The 20,939-nt window shown below is 42.3% G+C and overlaps 1 protein-coding gene across 1 annotated transcript in view; it reads left to right on the top strand.

Annotated features, from left to right (window-relative positions):
• LOC109928310 (SH2 domain-containing adapter protein D-like) overlaps nucleotides 1-20,032 on the top strand; it is a 269,124-nt gene extending 249,092 nt beyond the window's left edge. Inside the window, exon 7 of the mRNA XM_048614175.1 lies at nucleotides 18,784-20,032. Coding sequence (XP_048470132.1) covers nucleotides 18,784-18,970 — 187 coding nt within the window. The 3' untranslated portion in view covers nucleotides 18,971-20,032. The remainder of the gene's footprint in view (nucleotides 1-18,783) is intronic.
• Nucleotides 20,033-20,939: the final 907 nt, after the last annotated feature.

Raw genomic sequence — 20,939 nt, forward strand, 5'->3', positions numbered from 1 at the left:
AGTCAGCATGGATTTATGAGAGGAAAATCATGCATGACAAATCTGTTGGGATTCTATGAAGATGTATCTAGTACACAGTTGACAAGAGGGAGCTGGTCGATGTGGTATATTTGGACTTTCAGAAAGCGTTTGACAAAGTCCCACATAAGAGATTATTGTGCAAGATTAAAGCACATGGGATTGGGAGAAGTGTATTGAGATAGATAGAAAACTGATTGGCCTAGAGGAAACAAAGAGTTGGAATTAATGGGTCCTTTTCAAATTGGCAGGTGTTGACTAGTGGGGTGCCACAGGGATTGGTGCTGGGACCCCAGCTATTCACAACATATATTAATGATTTGGATGAAGGAGCAAAATGTAACATTTCAAAGTTTGCAGATGATACCAAATTAGATGGGAGGGTGAACTGTGACAAGGCTGTTAAGATCCTTCTGCATGATCTGGACGGGTTGGGTGAATGGGCAAATCAATGGCAGATGTGGTCTAATTTGAATAAATGTGAGGTTATTCACTTTGGAAGTGAAAACAAGAAGGTATATTACTACCCGAATGGCTGTAAATAGGGAGAGGGGAGTGTGCAGTGGGACCTGGGTGTCCTTGTGCACCAGTTGCTGAAGGTAAGCGTGCAGGTGGTAAAGAAGGCAAATGGTATGTTGGCCTTCATGGTGAGAGGTTTCCAGCACAGGAGCAAGGATGTGTTGTGGCAGTTATACAGGCCTTAGTGAGGCCACACCTAGAAGAGTGTGTGCAGTTTTGGTCTCTTTTTCCAAGGAAAAGGAGTGCAGCGAAGGTTTACCAGGCTAATTCGGAGATGGCAGGTCTGACATATGAGGAGAGATTGACTAGGTTAGGGTTGTTTTTGCTGCAGTTCAGATGAATGTGGAGGAATCTCATAGAGACTTAAGATTCTAACAGGACAGGACAGGGTAGATGCAGGGAGGATGTTCCTGATGGTGGGTGTGTCCAGAACCAGGGGTCACAGTATGAGGATTCGGGGTAGACCAATTAGGACGGACATGAAGAGACATTTCTTCACCCAAGGAGTGGTGAGCCTGTGGAATTCATTACCACAGAAGGTAGTTGATGCCAAAACATTGACTGTACTTAAGAGGTGACTAGAAATAGCATTTGGGGCAAATGGGATCAAAGGTGCTTTATTCATTCACAGGATGAAGGCATCACTGGCTAGGCTGCATTTATTGCCCATCCCTAATTGCCCAAAGGCACATTCTGTGGGTCTGGAGTCACATGTAGGCCAGACCAGGTAAGGATGGCAGTTTCCTTCCCTAAAGGGCATCGTTTTTCCCGACAATTGATTCACAGTTATCATTAGATTCTTAATTCCAGATATTTATTGAATTCAAAACTACTATCTGCTGCGGAGGGAATCGAACCCAGGTCCCCAGAATATTATCTGGGCCACTAGGCCATCACCTCCCCTAGGTTATGGGCAGAAAGCAGGATTAGGATATTAAGTTGGACGATCAACCATGATCGTAATGAAAGGCGGAGCAGGCTCAAAGGGCTGAATGGCCTCCTCCTGCTCACATCTTCTATGTCTCGATGTTTCCCCGTAACCATTGATTTCCCTACTGATCAAGAATCTATCCATCTCAGGGGTGGCATTGTGGCTCAATGGTTAGCACTGCTGCCTCACAGCACCAGGGACCCAGGTTCAATTCCAGCCTCAGGTGATTGTATGGAGTTTGTGCATTGTCCTCATGTCTGTGTAGGTTTTCTCTGGGTGCTCCGGTTTCCTCCCACATTCTAAAGATGTGCAGGTTAGGTGGATTGGGCATGGGAAACACAGGGTTACAGGAATAGGGTGGAGGTGTGAGTCTAGGTGGGACGTTCTTCGGACAGTTGGTGTGAACCTGTTGGGTTGAATGGATTATTTGACTCTGTGGCAAGGAGTGGCAAAAACTATCAACATTCAGAACAAATTCCTCCTCATCTCAGTCTTAAATTGGCATCCTTTATCCTGAGACTAGACTCTCCCATGAAGGGAAATATCCTCTTAGCATTCACCCTGTCAAGCACATAAGAATCCTATATTTATCAATGAGACGACCTTTCATTCTTCTAAACTCCAGTGAGTAGAGTCTCAGATAACAAGATGTAGAGCTGGATGAACACAGCAGGCCAAGCAGCATCAGAGGAGCAGGAAAGCTGACATTTTGCGCCTAGACCCTTCTTCAGAAAAATCTGTCTCAATCTGTTTAGCCTTTGCTCAAGAGACAATCCCTCCATATCAGGGATCATGAACTACCTCCGATGAAATGATACCTTTCCTTAAATGAGGGGACCAAAACTGCTCACACTACACAGATGTCGTCTCACAACAAGCACCTTGTACAGTTGCAGTAAGACTTTCCTACACTCATACTGCAACCCCTTTGAAATGAGTTCCAGAATTTCAGTAGCCTTCCTGATTATATGCTGCATCTATGTGCTAGCTTTCTGTGTTTCATGCACAGCAACACCAAGTCCCTTTGTGTTACAGTTTTCTGCAGTTTTTCTCCATTTAAATAATATTCTGTTCTTTGGTTTTCCTTTCCAAAATGAACACTGTCACATTTTCCCACTTTATACTCCATTTGTCAACTTTTTGCCCACTTTCTTAACCTATCAACATCCAATTGCTTGTGTTCCTCTCTCACTTGCCTTTGTACCTATTTATGTGTTGTCTGAAAATTTGACTACAGTACATTCACTACCTTTCTCCAAGCAGTAATATGTATTGTAAACAGTTGTGGTCCCAGCACTGATCCCTGTGGAACTCCACTGCTAACAGGTTACCAACCTGAAAAGGAACCCTTTATCCCCACTCGCTGTCTCCTCCTCATTAGCCAATTCCCTATCCAAGCCTATGTACTTCCTCTAATATCATGGATTCTTCCCTTTTGACTTAATCTTGTCAAAATCCTACTGGAAGTCCAAATACAACATATCTACTGGTTCCCCATTGTCCACTTCGGTTGAGTCTTCCTGGGTTATGATTTTCCAAATGTTCTGCTATTACTTCCTTCATAGTTTATTCCAGTACTTTGCTAAGAATAGATTTTAGGCTAATCAGCCTACAGTTACCCGCTTTTCACCTCTCTCTCTTAGAATAAAGGTGTCACATGAGCAATCTTCCAATCCTCTGGTCCTTCTCCACAATCCAATGATTTTTGGAAAATTGCACCCACTGTATCCACAATCTCTATAGCTATCTCTTTTAGGATCCACAGAATAAAATCAGGGCGTTTAGCCCATTAGTTTGTCTAATATTACTTCTTTAGTTTTTTTTAAATTCATTCACGGGATGAGGACATCGCTGGCTAGGCAGCATTTATTGTCTATCTCTAATTGCCCAGAGGGCAGTTAAGAGTCAACCATATTGCTGTGGGTCTGGAGTCACAGGTAGGCCAGACCAGGTAAGGATGGCAGTTTCCTTCCCTAGAGGACATTAGTGAACCAGATGGGTTTTTCCAACAATTGGCAGTGGATTCATGGTCATCATTAGACTGCTGATTCCAGATATTTATTAAGTTCAAATTCTACCATCTGCCGTGGTGGGATTTGAACCCCGGTGCCCAGAACATTATCTGGGTCTCTGGATTAACAGTCCAGCGATAATACCACTCGGCCATTGCCTCCCCTAGTAATGCTGATGCCAATAATTCCTCCCTAGTATTCTTTAGTATTAATGGGACGTTTGAAGTATCTCACGCCATGAATAGATTGGTAAAGTTTTCAGAAAAAATTTGAGGAAGCCTATTTTTCCTGCATCTATTATTTTCCACTGCGTTTAAGCTCACCATGGGACTTGTAAAGTGACTGGTAGTTCTTGGATCCTCGTGGTGATCTGCGAGGTTGACCTTGCTGGCCAGGGATCAACTAGCCCAGTCTCTCAACTTTCACTTTCCCATTCAGCATTCTATTTCACTGTTCCCCACTTTGAGGTAACTTGACTTGGGAAATGACCGTCGAGGTATTTAGGCAAGTGGCCCTCGCTGGCCTGTGGCCTTGACTGTTAGCACTACACAGGTGTGGATCAGTAGCACAATCCTTAAGAGGCAGCTGAGGAATCAAAGGCACAAATCTTGCATGAAGGAGAAAAGAAAACTGAGGAGCGCATTTAAAGGTAGAATAAGAATAAGCAAACAGCATTGATTGATCAGAGTATCAGCGTCATTCTCATTCTTCCTGTTTCTGTGATGTTGATTAAAGGATAAGTATCAGCCATAACAGTTGAGATAACTACCCTGGTTTGGAATAGTGACATGGATTCTTTTATATTTTTCTACAGACATTTCCTCCATACTTCATGGTGTGTTATGCCTCATCATCATTCTGCCTTTAAGAGACATGCCCATAATATTATCACTGTGTCATGATAGGTTACCTGAAGTTAGAAAGATATGATGTAGCATCTTAACTTGATCACTTGAAGTGTGACACTCTACTGGAAGCATACTAATCTCGTGTAACCTAATAGCTTAATATTTGCCCAGACACTTAAGTGCCTGGGGAATGTAGTGTTTGTCAGTTGTAATAAATGTCTGTTGCATTCTTCAATACCATAATATCCACACACAGTCTCTTATGGTACGGGAGGCACTATAAGCATTGCTGCATGAGATATAAATAACCAGCTGGGGGAAAATTCACACAACTTCGCTAGAGTGCCAACCCTGATTTTTGTGTACAAATAATGGGATTTGAGCACACAACCTTCTTAATTACGATAAGTATATTACCCACTAAGCAACAGCTGAAATGATACACAAAGCTTGGAGTTGTGTTGTTGCTCTTATGTGCCAGAGAAACTGTATAAGAAGCCACTAGAACAGGAAAACATTGTCTATCCTCTCACATTGAATGATTAACTTCAGCCTATGTCCTTCCAGGGTAGCTAATGCCAAAGTAAGTATTATCACTATAAATGTCAAACTGTGAGATTTAACTGATTATACACACAATGACTACTTTTCCAAAATACTTTACTTGTAAAGCATTATGAGATGCCCTGAAGATGAGAAGAAGATCTACCTTCACACCAGCTCTGACCATCCCCTTCCAGGGCCATGGGTTATGGTTGCAGCACTCCCCTTTCCTTAGAGGGGACAGTAACTGTGAGGCCAATATGGCATCATGCCTCATCGTGTCCTACAGGCTGACTCATTCACTGACTCATTCACCACTCAGACCCTCATATCCTCAGATGATGGCTTACGGAAAATGTCCACATGAAAGGCACTGATATTCTGTTCCACTGCTGTCCATCACCAAGGTTAGATCTTTCAGAAACTCCAGCTCCTGAATATTGCACAAAGCTGCTTACAGCAAATCCCTCTTCGTCAACACGCTTCTCTCTGATGCTCACATAAATGCCAAGTCTTTCTTAATTCTTACGGCTAGTTTACTGCACAAGCTGAAGTAATGTGCACCAGCTGTTTAACCCCTATTGATCTTATCGCCGACGGCTTTGACTCATCATCAAATGATTTTTCAACAGCTTCCAGTCGTTCAGATACCTTGCCCAAGAATCCCCTTCCATTCTGTTGGAGTGGGAACAGCTCCTCTGTATCCTACATTTTAGCTTGGACATTCTGAAAGATCCCATTTGGCATCATATTATTGGCCGTACTTCAGGAAAATGGCAGGTGGTATTATTATTGCTAGGCAGCGGTGATGGCAGGAAGGGATTGAGTTTCTGCCAAGTCTAGAAGTCCACTCTCCATTGATAGTTTTATATCTGCTGCTTCTGTTGCTGGAACTGGGCAAATTCAGCTTGATTGATGCAAAGTCAGCTGTGGCTCAGTGGCAGCGTACTTGTCTCTGAATCATCATGGTCTGGGTTCAAGACACACTCCATAGCTCAAGCACAAGTGCCAGGGCTGTCACTCTGGAAGAGTATTGAGGGAGCTGCCAGCTCTCAGGTGAGATGTCAAACTGAGGTTCCGACTGCCCTCTTTAGTGGATGCAGAAAATTCTTGGCACTATTTCATAGAGGAACGTGGGAGTTATTCCCAGCATCATAGAAACATACAGTACAAAACAGGTCTTTCGGTCTATTGAGTCCGGGCCAATATCTATCTCAAACAAAAAAGCATCTCATAAAAAGATTGTTGTTGTTTGTGAATTCCAAATTGGCTGCCCAGATTTCTACAGTGACGACACTGCAAAAAATACTTGCTTGGCTGCAAAGTGTTTTGAGACATCCAACAGTCATGAAAAAAGCTACATAAATGCAGGGAAAACAAGGTGCAGAGCTGGACGAACACAGCAGGCCAAGCAGCATCAGAGGAGCAGGAAGGCTGACGTTTCAGGCCTGGACCCTTCTTCAGAAGGGTCCAGGCCTGAAACGTCAGCCTTCCTGCTCCTCTGATGCTGCTTGGCCTGCTGTGTTCGTCCAGCTCTGCACCTTGTTATCTCAGATTCTCCAGCATCTGCAGTTTCTGCTATCTCTGAAACATAAATGCAGGGGTTTGATTTCCAACGTAGATGGCTGGAGTATAAAATCAGAGAGAGAATCAGAGAACCCCTACCGTGCAGCAAGAGGCCATTTGACCCATCGAAAATGCACCGATGCTCTGAAAAGCATCCTAGCCAGACACAGCCCTATCCCCATAACACTGCATTTACAACGGCTAATTCACCTTAACTGCACATCCCTGGACACTCTGAGACAATTTAGCATGGTCAATCCACCGAACCGTCACATTTTTGGACTGTGGGAGGAAACCAGAGCACCCGGAGGAAACCCACGCAGACACGGGGAGAACGTACAAACTCCACACAGACAGTCGCCCGAGGATGGAATCAAACCAGGTCCCTGGTGCTGTGTGGCAGCAGTGCTAACCACTGAGCCACCGATGTGGAAGCATCTTGGCGTTCTCAAGTCACCTTTACTGTAGGAAATCTCTCCTTCTCAAAGGCATTTTACAATGTGTTTCGGCTTCTAAGACACTTGCCCCCATGCACTGAGAAAGATTAAGCAGCTGGAAAGCAGTGATTCTGATTCTAGTTCAATACATTCTCAAAGGTTTCATCATTTTCAGGCTGGCCCACTCAGTCAAACAGTTTGTTTTTCTGACTTTTCCATTTTGTTTTATAAATGAACAAAAGTATTGAAATGAATTGAAAATCAATTTTTAATGCCATTATGATTTTCTTTCTTGGATTGCTTGCAGTAGCATCTTGGAAATTAATCTTTAATTCCAGGTCAATCCTACAGTGTTGACAACCCTAATACCCAGGTGGCCATACTCCTGTTGCTCTGCATGTTGATGGCAGAGGAGCAACGGAGGCCACAGGGACATTGAGGAAGGTATCATGTCTAAAAATAACAAACAGTTTTTTGACATATTAATGTCAATGCTTGTTTTCCATTTTTCATTCTGAAATGAGTTCACAGGAAATTTGAAAGTAAGTTTCTGTTGGCAAGATTGGCATAGCACTTACTAAATTTCAGTGAAATTTCAGCACAAATGGCCTTGAGGAAATTCCTGGAAATATGGTGGAGGCAGGTTCAATTGAGGTATTCAAGAAGTTTTCATTTTGGATAGTAATGGTGTGCAGGGATATGGGGACGAGGCAGCAGATTGGCAATAGATTATAGACCAAGTGCAGGCATGATGGGCCAAAGGACCTCCTTTTGCACTGTGACATTTCCAGGTCACTGCCTAATTTTGTTTACACCAAACCCCTCATGAGCCACCCCCCACCTCCCCTTCCACCTTCATAAATTTAGTGAAACTTCATTGATGGGTGTTAAGACGTAGTCAGGTCTGTCACTCATTCCTCTAAATGGTTCCATTGCTAAGTGCATCACACGACGTGCTAAAACCGATACACATTCAGTGCCCAGTTGTACCATTGGATCATGTCAGCCCCAGTTCTCAATAGATAACTCCGTTAGGAAGTACCCGTTTCCAGACGTCAGGTAAATATCTAATCGAGCGAGGAGCTAACCATGCCTGGCTATGCAATACTTTTCAAATTGCTCCAAGGGTGCAGTCAGAATGGACAGCACAGTGTATAAAACAAGCATCAACAAACCCATCTCTTTTGTCAGAGGAAATCCTTCTCACCATTCTGCTCACACTTTCCTCCCTCTATTTCCCCCAAGGGTAATAATAACTCTACAGAGTGACACCACTGCACTAACGAGACAATGAGTTGGGGGAGGGAAGTGGAGAGGTTGTTGATGTTTTGTGTATTTTTATTGAAGGATTAGTGATTAAAAGTGTACACATGGGGGGCTGTGCGCAATCTAATTACGTACTGAATTATAGTGATGCACACTGAGTCAGCTCCATTAGACACAATTTCTGTCCCAAAGCCTTGTTCCAAATGCAGATTGTATCTTCCATACTCTGAACATTTTAACATCAATTTTAGGCTCAAGCATAACTCCCACCTCCACAATATTCATTTGCACTGCTGCTTATTCTTGTTTTGTTAGTTTAAACATTTTGTTGTAGCTTCATTCATAAAAGACTGTGGTATCTTTTCTAACCTCCTCATGCATAATTTGTTGTTGGGGTGTAAAAACCACAAGTATTAGCAAGCCATTTCTCCATTACCACAGTTAGCTATTCTTCAACTTTGAGGCAATGCTTCTGTTGGATCAAGGTTCACCCCTCAGCAAGGTCATTACTCCAGTTGTCAATGGAACATGTGCTTCTGCTTTTAATTTATTTTACTAATCATAGAATCCCTACAGTGCACAGGGGCCTATCGAGTCTGCACTGATCCTTCAAAGAGCATCCCATCCTATCTTATCCTATCCCCTATTTATTGTGGCTTATCCACTTAGGCTGCATATCCCTGGACTCTACAAGGCAATATACCTAACCTGTACATCATTGGATTGTGGGAGGAAACCAGAGTACCTGGAAGAAACCCAGGCAGACACGGAGAGAATGTGCAGACTCCACACAGACAGTCACCCAAGGCTAGAATCGAACCCAGGTCTATGGCACTGTGAGGTAGCAGTGCTAACCACTAAGCCATTTCCATCAATGATATTCCTCAGGTCTGGTCTCCCTCTCTGCCACCTCACTCCGGACAACCATAATACTCTCACCCTGATTCTAGCTGTGAACCATCAGCTAGGCATATGAATCAAACAGGCCATTCCTGGTCAGTATAGCATATTGCAACAACCAGGAAGATGGATTTGAATTAGCATAACATCTTTCATGACCCCAGGATATGACAAAATGGTTCACAGCCAATGACATACTTATTTTTCACATCACTGTTAAAGTGTAGGAAATGCAGCAGTCAAATTTAGCTACAGCAAGCCCCCACAAACAGCAACAACCAGATAATTGAGGACATTTATTTGTTTGTTGCGCTTAAGGAATAAGCATTTTGACTGGTGCACTGGCCAGAGCTTCCCCCTTTCCTTCAACAAAGTACAGTTCGAACTTTCAGGTCCACCTAAATCTCAACCTAACGTCTTAGCTAAAAAAAACCTCTGAAAACTCTCAACCGCTGAGCGAGCAACTGAAAAAGCTGACAGGTCGAAATAGAAACTCAGATAAAATTACATAATTACAGAGAAAATTCAAGGAGTATAGGCTTGTTGTACAAGCTATGATCTTTGATTATACCTAATGTTCATTCACCTTATGTGCATGAAAAGTTTAAGAGGTTTGAATATTAATGGAACATGATTTATTTTGTACCGGTTTCTGGGCATGCTTTACTCTCAATCCCAACTGTTGCACTTTCTCTGCCTCCTCTCTGCCAATTATGCTTCAGAAATGCAAACAGAATTCCTAGAACACTTTAAATCCAAGCAATTGGCATGTATGAGAGGGCTCTGCATGACAGCAAGCACTTGTGCAGCTACCGTTAAAAATAGAGATTAGATTTCTTAATTTGACAATAAAGTTGGAAACCAGCAGAGCGAGAGTAGGGAAAGTCAGAATTCAGATTCACATCAAGCACAGCTCTTCCCTGCCAAAGAAAGTGTCACGTTTTCAAAAAATGTATTTTTACCCACCTGCATAGCAAGACTTTATACTCGCCTGTACTATTCTTTTTTGCTGAAAAATCAATGCACTTCTTTTTATATTGCTCCAATATGAGTGTTGGATCAAGTTCCTGTGTTGCAGCATTGGAAAGTGCTCCCAGCATGGCCCTTTTATGGACCATGGTTAACAAGTGTTGGATGATCAGTGAATTCATGATTGAGCTGCCTAAAGCAGCAGGACGACACATCGATTGAGTAATAGACATTTGGAAACCATAACAAACTAACTTAAGAAACAAAAAAGGAAAGCTGATACTGAGACTGTTATCCCTGGACATTATGTAGTTGAATGATTCAGAATAGCTTGGAGCGAGTGCTCCAAATTTGGGTTTGAACAGCCCACTTGATACTTACCTGCTCAACTAATTCAGTTTCTGGTCAGCTCCTTAAACTTGTTTAAGAATGCAAATAACCAAACAGTTTATCCAATTCATATCTCATCTTTTGCAACGGGATAAATCTGGATACATTTCTGCTTGTGTATCCTAGAAAGTAAGAGTTGCAGCTCCAATTATCCCTGCCCTCCCATGTATGGTTCAGTAGGTTAGCACACAGCATCCAAGGCTGATATTTTTGTCTCTGCTTCCTGATCCACGATTTTTAAATTATTAGAACGTTCTCCTGACTGAGATCAGCTGATTTGGCACACACCAGGGAATCAAAAACCATTACATACTCCAAACAGAGTGTTCAGTTGATCATTAGGTCATTTAAGCGAACCTAGTCTGTTTTTAGTTTTTCTTAATAAATATTTGTTCGTTGGATGTTGGTGTTGGTGGCTAGACCAGCATCTAGTGCCTAGTCCCTATTGCCCATAGGGCAACTAAGAGTCAACCACATAGCTATAGGTCTGAAGTTACTTGTAGGCCATGCCATGAAACGACGCAGAGAGTAATCAAGGAAGTTAATGGAATGCTAGCCTTTATGTCTAGAGAACTGGAGTATAAGGATGCAGAAGTTAGGCTACAGTTATACAACCCTAGTCAGACCCCACTTAGAGTACTATGAGCAGATCTGGGTGCCACACCTTAGAATGGATACATTGGCCTAGGACAGGGTACAATCTAGATTTACAAAATGATAATTGGACTTCAGGGGTTAAGCTATGAGGGCAGATTACACATAGTTGGCCTGTTTTGAATTTAGTAGGCTCAGGGGTAATCTGATCAGTGTCTTTAAGATATTAATAGAAAATGTCAGGGTAGATAAAGATAAACTATTTCCACTAGTTGGGGATTCTAGAACTAGTGGATATAGTCTAAAACTTGGGCCAGACTGTTCAGGAGAGAGGTTAGGAGGAACTTCTACACACACAGAGTAGTAAATGTTTGGAACTTCCTTGCACATATGGCAATAGATGCTAGATCAGTTGTTAATTTTAAATCCTAGATAGGTAAATTTTTAGAGCAAAGGCCACAGATCTACCATGATCTCGTCCAATGGTGGAACAGTCTCGAGGGGCTGAATGGCCTACTCCTGTTCCTGAGTTCCTATGTACCAGGTAAAGAGGGCAGATTTCTTTGCTTAAGGACATTAGTGAACCAGATGCGTTTTTCCAAAAATTGACAGTTGTTACGTGATTGCCATTAGCTTTTAATTTCAGACTTTAATGATTTCAGATTTCTTCACTACTTGCCATGGTGAGGTTCGAACCAATGCCCTCTGCAGGGTGGCACAGTGGTTAGCACCGCTGCCTCACAGCAACAGGGACACAGGCTCAATTCCACCCTCGGGTGACTGTCTGTGTGAAGTGTCTGCGTGGGTTTCCTCCGGGTGCTCCAGTTTCCTCCCACAGTCCAAAGGTGTGCAGGTTAGGTAGGTTGGCCAGGCTAAATTGCCCGTAGTGTCCAGGGATGTGCAGACTAGATGGGTGCCAAGGGAAATGCAGGGTTCCAGGGATAGGATAGGGTAGGGCTTTGGGTAGGATGCTTTTTGGAGAGTCCGTGTGGACTCAATGGGCCAAATGGCCTGCTTCCACACTGTGAGAATTCTATGATTGAAACATGAACCTGAGGCTCTCAATGTCTCATCTCTTGACATTCCCACCAAACCTCGCCCTTCTCTGATATTGTTACCTTCCAATGTAATATGGAGAACTTGTAATTAACTGAGAGAGTTAGCTTTAATTTCCAATAAAATATTGATCTTAGTTTTATGTTGCAAAGTTAATATAGAAATAATCTAGGACAGTGTCCTCCACATGAGATAATTCGATACACCTGACATGGGCAATCAGACCAACAATGCTGACCTTCCATACATCCTACTGTTTCTACAATGATCTATCTAATGTGGTTTAAAGAAGGAAAGATCTTGCATCTGTGTAATGTCTTTAATGACCTGAATTCATCCCAAAGAGGTTTGCAACAAATGAAGTTCTTCGGAAGGTGTAGTTATTATTGCATCTAGAAGATGGCACAGCTTGGCTCCTTGAATAGAATCTCCCTAACCCATGATCTCTACCACCTAGAAGGAAAAGCGCAGCTGATGCATGGGAACAGCAGCTCCTGGAAGCTCCCCTCCAAGTTGCACGCCGTTGTGAATTGGAAATATATCAGCCTTACTTTATTGTCACTGATTTAAAATCCATGGAACTCGTTTCTTACCAGCACTGTGGGTTTACCTACCAACCTATGGATTGCAGTGATTCAAGAAAACAGCACACTGTCATCAAGGGCAATTAGAAATGGGTAATAACCACAAGTGATGCCCAAATCCTTTGTACGATATTTTTGAAAATCGTAATACAGGAAACAGGGCAGCTGCTCTCTGCAGAGCAACTCACAAAAATGGAAGTGAAATAAATGACCAGATAATTGGAGTAATGAAGTTTGATAGATAAATGTTGTCCAGAACATGCAGAGTGAATATCTGAACTCTTCTGTCATGGGGATTTTTACAACACTTGAAAGAGCAAATGGGCTTTCAATTCAACATCATCTGAACAATGGTACCACCATCACTTTCTCATTTCTCTGAAATCAAACTTAAAGTACACCCAACTGGTTCAGAGGAATGAGTGCTATTAACTGAGCTGCAGCTGACATGAGTTATAGCATAAAAGTTATTTGACAAATTTTGAATGTGCTGGGAATTATTTTACAATTCAAAAGGTGTGGGTGTCACTGACTAAGTCAGCATTTATTACCCATCCTTAATTGCCCCAGGGGGCAGTTAAAAGTCAACCACATTGCTGCGTGTCTGGAGTCACATGTAGGTCAGACAGCAGTTTCCATTCCTAAAGGGCATTAGTGAACCATTGATTCTCAACTAGTGCAACCCAAACTAGTCCCTTCATCATGCACCCTGCCCTAGATCATTGTATCTTCCTCTATTTCATATATGTATGTAGCATACCTCAAATTGTTGCATACAGTAACCCCTCTGCTTGCCCTATAGTTTATAGTTTTAAATGGATGAACCTTCACAAATGACCCCCACAAACAGAGGAAATGCTGTTTTCCTACTCATCTTATACTGTTATCAAATTCAAAGTATGCGCATGTTTTCTTTGTCAGTTAAGAATGAGTTGTCCCACATAGTAAAATCCCGGATAATTGGGATAAAGCTAGCAATCAACAAGGTCCATGTACTAGTGAGTAGACTCCTCCTGCTACATCCCCTGTGTGCTGATTTAGACAGCAGTTAACAAGTTTATTTGGAATGAATCTCTAAATCCCTGCTCATTACTAATCCTTTATAAAACTTCCAGTGAACCTTCACTGAATTGTCTATGGCAGACTAATATTTAATTTGACACAAGTTGTGCTGCTCAATTATAGATCCTATAAATATCCATTTAATTTCCAAAGCATTAACCTTCATAATTCACTATCTTTCTAGTTACATGTAATTTTCTTCCTTTCCAATAATGTTATTCCCACTTTTTCTGAAACCACAGCTTCATACCAGGTTGTGGTTCCAGAGCTGACAATATTTTATGGTAAGCTCACCAACCGTGATCTTGACAGTGAGTCCTGTCATGCTGTTTGATCATGGATCATTGCTCACTCCAGTCCCAACTTCAAATACGCCACACACCCTTGTGTTCTACTCTTCAATATGGATGACTCAACGCTGGTCAGGAATGGGATATAATTAGGGTTAGAGTCATAGAGATGTACAGTACGGAAACAGACCCTTCAGTCTAACTCATCCATGCTGACCAGATATCCTAAACTGATCTAGTCCCATTTGTCAGCATTTGGCCCATATCCCTCAAAACCCTTCCTATTCATATACTCATCCAGATGTCTTTTAAATGCTGTAATTATTACCAACCTCCATCACTTCCTCTGGCAGCTCATTCCATATACGTACCATCCTCCTTGTGAAAATGTCCGCTCTCATCTTAAACCTATATCCTCTGGTTTTGGACTCCCCCTACCCTGGGGAAAAGACCTTAACCATTCACCCTATCAATGCCCTTCATGATTTTATAAACATTTATAAGGTCACCCCTCAGCCTCTGATGCTCCAGGGAAAATAACCCCAGCCTGTTCAGCCTCTCCTTATAGCTCAAACCATGCACCCCTGGCAACGTCCTTGTAAATCTTTTCTGAACCCTTTCAAGTTTCACAACATCTTTCCTATGACAGGGAGACTAGAATTGAACACAGTATTCCAAAAGTGTAATTGCAAGAGGATTTAGTGACTGATTTTGCATCTTTGTTGCCCAGGAATACTGAGGACAGTGATAGCCCCCTTCTGTTGAAGGGTAAAGGAGGGTTTGTTTTAGAGAATGAATGGGCAGGCACTTGGAGTTCTCTTGAATTGAAATCTTTTTTCAGGTGAAGTGGCACATGTTCACAGTCCAGTCCATCATCAAGGGAGAAAGGAGAGGAAGAGAGTGTGAAGTGAAGCAGGAAGCAGTGGTGAAGGCCAGAAGATGAGGTGATTAATACTGTCAGCTGCAACTGCTAATTTCTTCCTCCTATTTCCACAAAATTAGGTTTCCAACTTTAGTGCATGAGATAAAGCAGAACCGGTGGATTGACTTAAAGCTATGTCTCTATTCCACAACACTGAAGCCAAATTTGGTCACTCTCAGGGGAAGGTTTCCACTCAGTGCTCTTTGTAGTGAAGTCATAAATAAAATCTCTTTATAAACAGTCGTGATTTCACTGCAGATACCATGTACAGCAGACTACCCCTTCACTTCAGTCACCATATTTAGATCACTGTTCACCAACTGCAGTAGAAAACTGTTCAAACATGTTGCACCACACAGTAGGTAGGCAGTTCTGAACACTGTAATGTGTCAATTGTTAGCCTTTTTTCTACATTTTTTGTAATAGGAGGAAGAAATTAGCAGTCGCAGCTGACATGTTAATCATCTCATCGTCTGACATTCACCACTCCTTCTCTGTTCCTGAAAAAATAGCTAATGAGTTTATGTACATACAGTGGTAACCCTTCCAGACTGACGAGATAGTTTATTAGCACAGGCAGTGTTGTACTATGCAGCTTACAAACCATTATATGTAAGAGGCCAGCTATTGAGCAAACAAATGGATCACTCCTACCACCAAGGTGAAAGATGACAAGGGTCAAATACTAAAAACATTCCCTTTGGTTAGTCAGGTGGGATTGGTTATTGTATTGTATAGGCGTCTGACTAATATGAGAACTCATCAAGGTGTTTAACATATTCTAAACTGATAAAGCTACGAGATCTCCTACCTTGGGGACTGCACATTCTGTCCCAGTTGAAATCAATAATATGATAATTGCCTGGGTTCAACAATTCCCAGAGAATCCCCTTCACCAAATCACTACCCATGTGGAAAATGTGGAGATGATCCCACCTTCCCCCAGTATGGCAGGCAATCACTATGGAGAGAATTGGTGAATAAAATGAATAATTGTACTGTAAATCTTTGAATCTGGTTACATATAATAAGGGTTCTAATGATAAAACTTACAGAATTTTAGGATTGATTGTTATTAAAATTTAATTACAACAAAGTCCATGTTTACACAAGTTTAGTTTGGACTATAGTTGATTTAAATTCCTATACCAATCAACGATAATGAAGCACTATTGTGCACTTTGGTATTTAACTTGCAAGTGTTTTTTTGCTTAATTGGAATCACATATATGCAGATGTAGCTTGTACCAATGGAGGCTGGAGCTCAGGTCTATTACATAGCTCTCAGCAACCCATCTAGGGGCCATATTTTTTCAAGTAAGATCAGAAGGTGTGGGTGGGTTGAGTGGTAATTTTAATGCTGAACATTGGATAGTATCAAACTAGCCACCCATTTTACACACTATTGTTGTCAATCAGATAATGTGTAACAAGTATCAATTTTAAAGTCACCGATTTTACACATCTCCTAGAGTTAACAGGCTATTGAAAAACAGAAATTTCCAAAAACACACAATATAGTCATGTCTTATATCTATACAGGGCCACTTTCCAACATGATTAAAAGTTATTTTCAATTATCAAAAGAAATTATGTTTACAAAATAGATTCATTCAATTTTTGTTTCTCATCCATCCATTTGTCTCCATTGGCAATAAAAACTTCAGAAGAGTGATGACTGATATCATTGAGCTGTAGTGCTGACCAGGGGCATTTTGATGAAATGTTATTTGGCAAAAAGGTGGTGCCAATAAGTTTGTGAACCTACTAATAACAAAAGGCAGCAAGGACAGATTGGAACTCTTCCATGGTGTCCTAAGGGTTTAACGGCCTCCTGGGTTACTGATTCTTGTGAAACGATGGGGAAAAGATATTCTTTTTTTTTAGAATATGGAATATCTTTTTATTGTCACATGTACTCCAGTACAGACATACAGGAGTTCAGTGAAAAGTTTTTAGGATAGCTGCCTCTAATGGCAGCATCTCAGGGACAAGTACCAAGATTTGGATACAGAACAGGAACAAAACGAAAAGCAGCTGCATTACTTAGTGTCTAAAAAATAAATTAGTAATAAGACAGTTATAACATAGTTAAAGGATTTACATTATAGTGCAGTAAAGAATTTCAAACAGTAGCCGCTCAGCATGTTCTCCTACCGCCTGCGCCAGTCCCCAGTCCAACAACTGTCCTGCTCCGCAGTGGCACTCAGCTGCACCAAGGTAAATTGCACTGCTCCAGGACTCGATTCCCCCCGTGCTGCTCTGGGATTCATTTCCCCCCGCGCTGCTCTGGGATTCATTTCCCCCCGCGCTGCTCCGGGACTCGATTCCCCCCGCACTGCTCCGGGACTCGCTTCCCCCCGCACTGCTCTGCGTCTCGCTTCCCCCCCGCGCTGCTCCAGGACTCGTTTCCCCTCACGTTGCTCTGGGACTCGCTTCCCCTCGCATTGCTCTAGGGCCTTTTCCGCGCGTGCTGCTCCAGGACCTATTCCGCTCGTGCTGCTCTGGGACTGCTAAAAAGAGAAAAAGAAGAAAGAAAAAGGACAGGCAGAGCAGAGGGGCTCCAGGTGGAGTGTTCTGCTCTGCCGCCATCTTGCTGGAAGATGCTAGGTGTAGCAAGATCCTATAAGTTTGCCTGCAACATAGTGTTATCACTTCCATAGAAGCCAATGATGTTAAAAGAAATTCAAATTTCCAGTTAATAATGAATGACACGAGAAGATTTTATGTTTTTTAAAATTTGACTTTATCCCAAAAATTAAAAGTACCAATGGCTAAATCCTACTTGTGTGAGCATTTACATTTAAACAGAACCAGAACAAAATATTTAGCACAACTGAAAAACCCACTTTCTGCTGTGTATGACATTGTCTTTAAGCAGACAGTCAGTACTCCCCTAAGAGATCCAAAATTATTTTCATTTCCCAAGAGTTTGAGCTTTTCCTTTCCCAATTGGGAAACTTTTAACTGCAGAGATAGTAAGAACTGACGATGCCGGAGTCAGAGATAACAAAGATTGCTCTCCCTTTCTTGGATCCTGGCAGGCTAACCTTATCTGTGAGTTTTCATGGACATCTTAGACCTTCCCCTTCTCAAGGCATTCAATAAGGCTACTTCATATGAAAAGAGCCTATGGGATTGTGGGTAGTATACTAGCATGGACAGAGAATTGGCTAACCAATTCTCCATTACTTTGTCTTCAATCAGGCAATATATTACAAGTGTCAAATCTAAAATCACCTCTTTTACATCAACTTCCAGAGTTAATGTTACCCACAGCAAGAATTAACAGGCTATTGAATAACAGAGGATTCCAAAAACACCCAATATGGCCCCGTCTTAGAAGCCAGAGACTCGGGATAAAGGGGGCATTTACAATTGACAACCTGTAACTAGTGGAGTGTCATAGGGATCAGTGCTGGGGCTACAACTATTTACAATACATTAATGACTTGGATGATAGAAGTGAATGGATTATAGCCGATGGATTTGCAGATGACACAAAAATAGTTAGGAAGGCAAGTGGTGAGGAAATTTCCAAAAGTTGTTACATCACGCACCGTCCCCGGCTTTCACCTCCATCAGCAACATCAGAGAGGCTCTAGGCCAAATGTGTGAACTGCTCCTGTGTGAATCGCCTTGTTTTGTAATACAATAAATGTCAATTCAGTCACAATTCAAAGTGCACGGGAAAGGGTTACAAAAACAGTTTGTGTTGACATCTACTTAATGTTCCTGGGATTTCTATTCAGCTTATAAAACAAGAAAGATATAGATGTTGCTTGTTCAGCAGATTCTATTCACCACTTTGTACCACACACCCCTCCCCCGTTTGCAACTCATGCTTATTTTTGGCACCTTTCTTTCTCTCTGCAGAAGCAGCCAAGGATACATGCATATGAAGTTCAGCAAAACAAAAGACTGCAAGTACATTCTCGGCCAGAACAGCCCACCATTTGACAGTATTCCAGAGGTTATAAACCACTACACGAGCCACAAGCTGCCCATTAAAGGGGCCGAACATCTCTCTTTGCAGTTTCCTGTGATGGTGCAAACACTGTGACTGGACCACAGGCAGGCTGCCTGAAGCATGGCAGTGAAAAGGGAAAACAAAGCTGTGTGGGAATAGCAAAGGAGGCTAATTTTAATGGAATGTCAACAAGAATTTCAGTTAACCTGGCTTACCGTACTGAATTGAATGCAGCGCAGAGCTCCAAGTCTGGGCTGTGATATAATTACAAGCCAGAGCTGTTGGCAAATTCATTTCCTGGGATTCTATTTCAAACATTGTGGTTGGACCATGAATGTCACTGAACTCACATGTGTAAGGATGTGGTCACTCATTTAACTTGGGAATATATGGAATTAATCTTCTTTCTCCTGTGGGTATCCCACCCCTCTCCTCCTGAATACAAAACCACAAGCACCTGACATTTTGTATACATCACCCAGATGGGCATGTGTGCCAGCCTGCACTGCTGCATTTTAGCTGTCTGCTTCATCATGAGGACATCATCAGCATGGTTTTATCTGGCATCGTGCACTCACGCAGAAAGGGTTCCTGGTTAGTGATTAGTCTTGCCCCTGCCATCTCCTGGCACAAGGGCATTGAAGTCAGTTATTATACCCACCCTGATTGAGCTTGCCTATCTTAGCACCAACCAGGGATCGAACTTGGGATTTTTTCTGGTCTTTGTAACTCAGTACAACACCGTACGGTTCTCCAATCAAATGAAATATTGAGGGTGTAGGAGGGTGGGTGTTGGGTATGGGTGGGGGGTGGTACAGGGGAATTGTGGTTGTATTGGCATGGAATGTCTTCAAGTTCCAGTGAAATATGTGTTTTCTATTTTCAATAATATTTTCTGTAAATATCCAACAACTTTTTTTTATAAAATATGCTTGGAAGAAATGTCTGAATGCATAATTCACAAATCAGGCTTAAGCAGAGTGTGTTCTGTGCAGAGATTTTAAGAAATCATGGTGATCATAGCAATTATTGTGTGAAAGCAAAGTGAGTAATGAGGTCATTACTGAAAGCACCTCCTGCTGCTTTGGGGGACAGAACGTTTGCAAATCCCTCTTTTTGTTTAAATTCAACCTTTCCAACCTGACCATTAAAGACAAACTCTAAAGATTTTTCCTGTGCATTCCATCTTTTCCACCTCTCTCCGTGTCTGGCTAATGCCTTTCCAACTGGTTCTGTCTGTACATGCCTCTTCTACCCTCTGTGCCTCCTTCTGCCCTCCCATCCATCTACCTGTCTTCATTTTTTCTATTTCTCCCTCACCATTGCTGTCCAATAGGTCTGGCTGTCCTTCCTTCTCTACATTTTTACTTCCTCTTCCCTAACTCATTCCTTCCACCTTTCTCCCTTCCTTCCGAGTGTCTGCAGCTTGTGTTTCACTCTGTATCTTAAGACTGGAATTTAAAGACTTCCTCTTGCTTTAAGTTGGCACAGTGGCTCAGTGGTTAGCACTGGTGCCTCACAGCGCCAGGAACCCGGGATATATTCCATCCTTGGGTGACTGTCTGTGTGGGGTTGCACATTCTCCCCGTGGCTGCGTGGGTTTCCTTTGGGTGCTCTAGTATCCTGCCACAGTCCAAAGACATGTAGGTTAGGTGGATTGGCCGTGCTAAATCGCTGATAGTGAAGATTAGGATGGAGCATAAGGATCCTTTTTACATTCTGTCTCTGTCCCAACTAGGTCCGGAGATGGAAGGCTTTATTCTCCACTGCCTATTGAGGCACTAAGAGGGAGATTATTGGATATGTAAGGGATTCAGTCTTGGGGGACTTGCCTTGTTGAAAGCCTGAAAAGCAAATCCTGTTGGGGGTTGCCATTCAAAATCTAGACTTGGGTGGGTGCATTACCGTTGGAAGCTACTGCCTCCACATAGGAGCTGTCGAGTAATGCAAAATTGCCGTAAAGCCAACAGAAGTAACCCATTCAGCCCATCGAATCTGCTCCGCCATTCAGTGACTTCATGGCTCATTTGATAAACTCAACACCATTTTCCTACCTTTTCCC

This window comes from Rhincodon typus, chromosome 29, assembly GCF_021869965.1.
Source record: "Rhincodon typus isolate 14 chromosome 29, sRhiTyp1.1, whole genome shotgun sequence".
NCBI classification, from domain to species: domain Eukaryota; kingdom Metazoa; phylum Chordata; class Chondrichthyes; order Orectolobiformes; family Rhincodontidae; genus Rhincodon; species Rhincodon typus.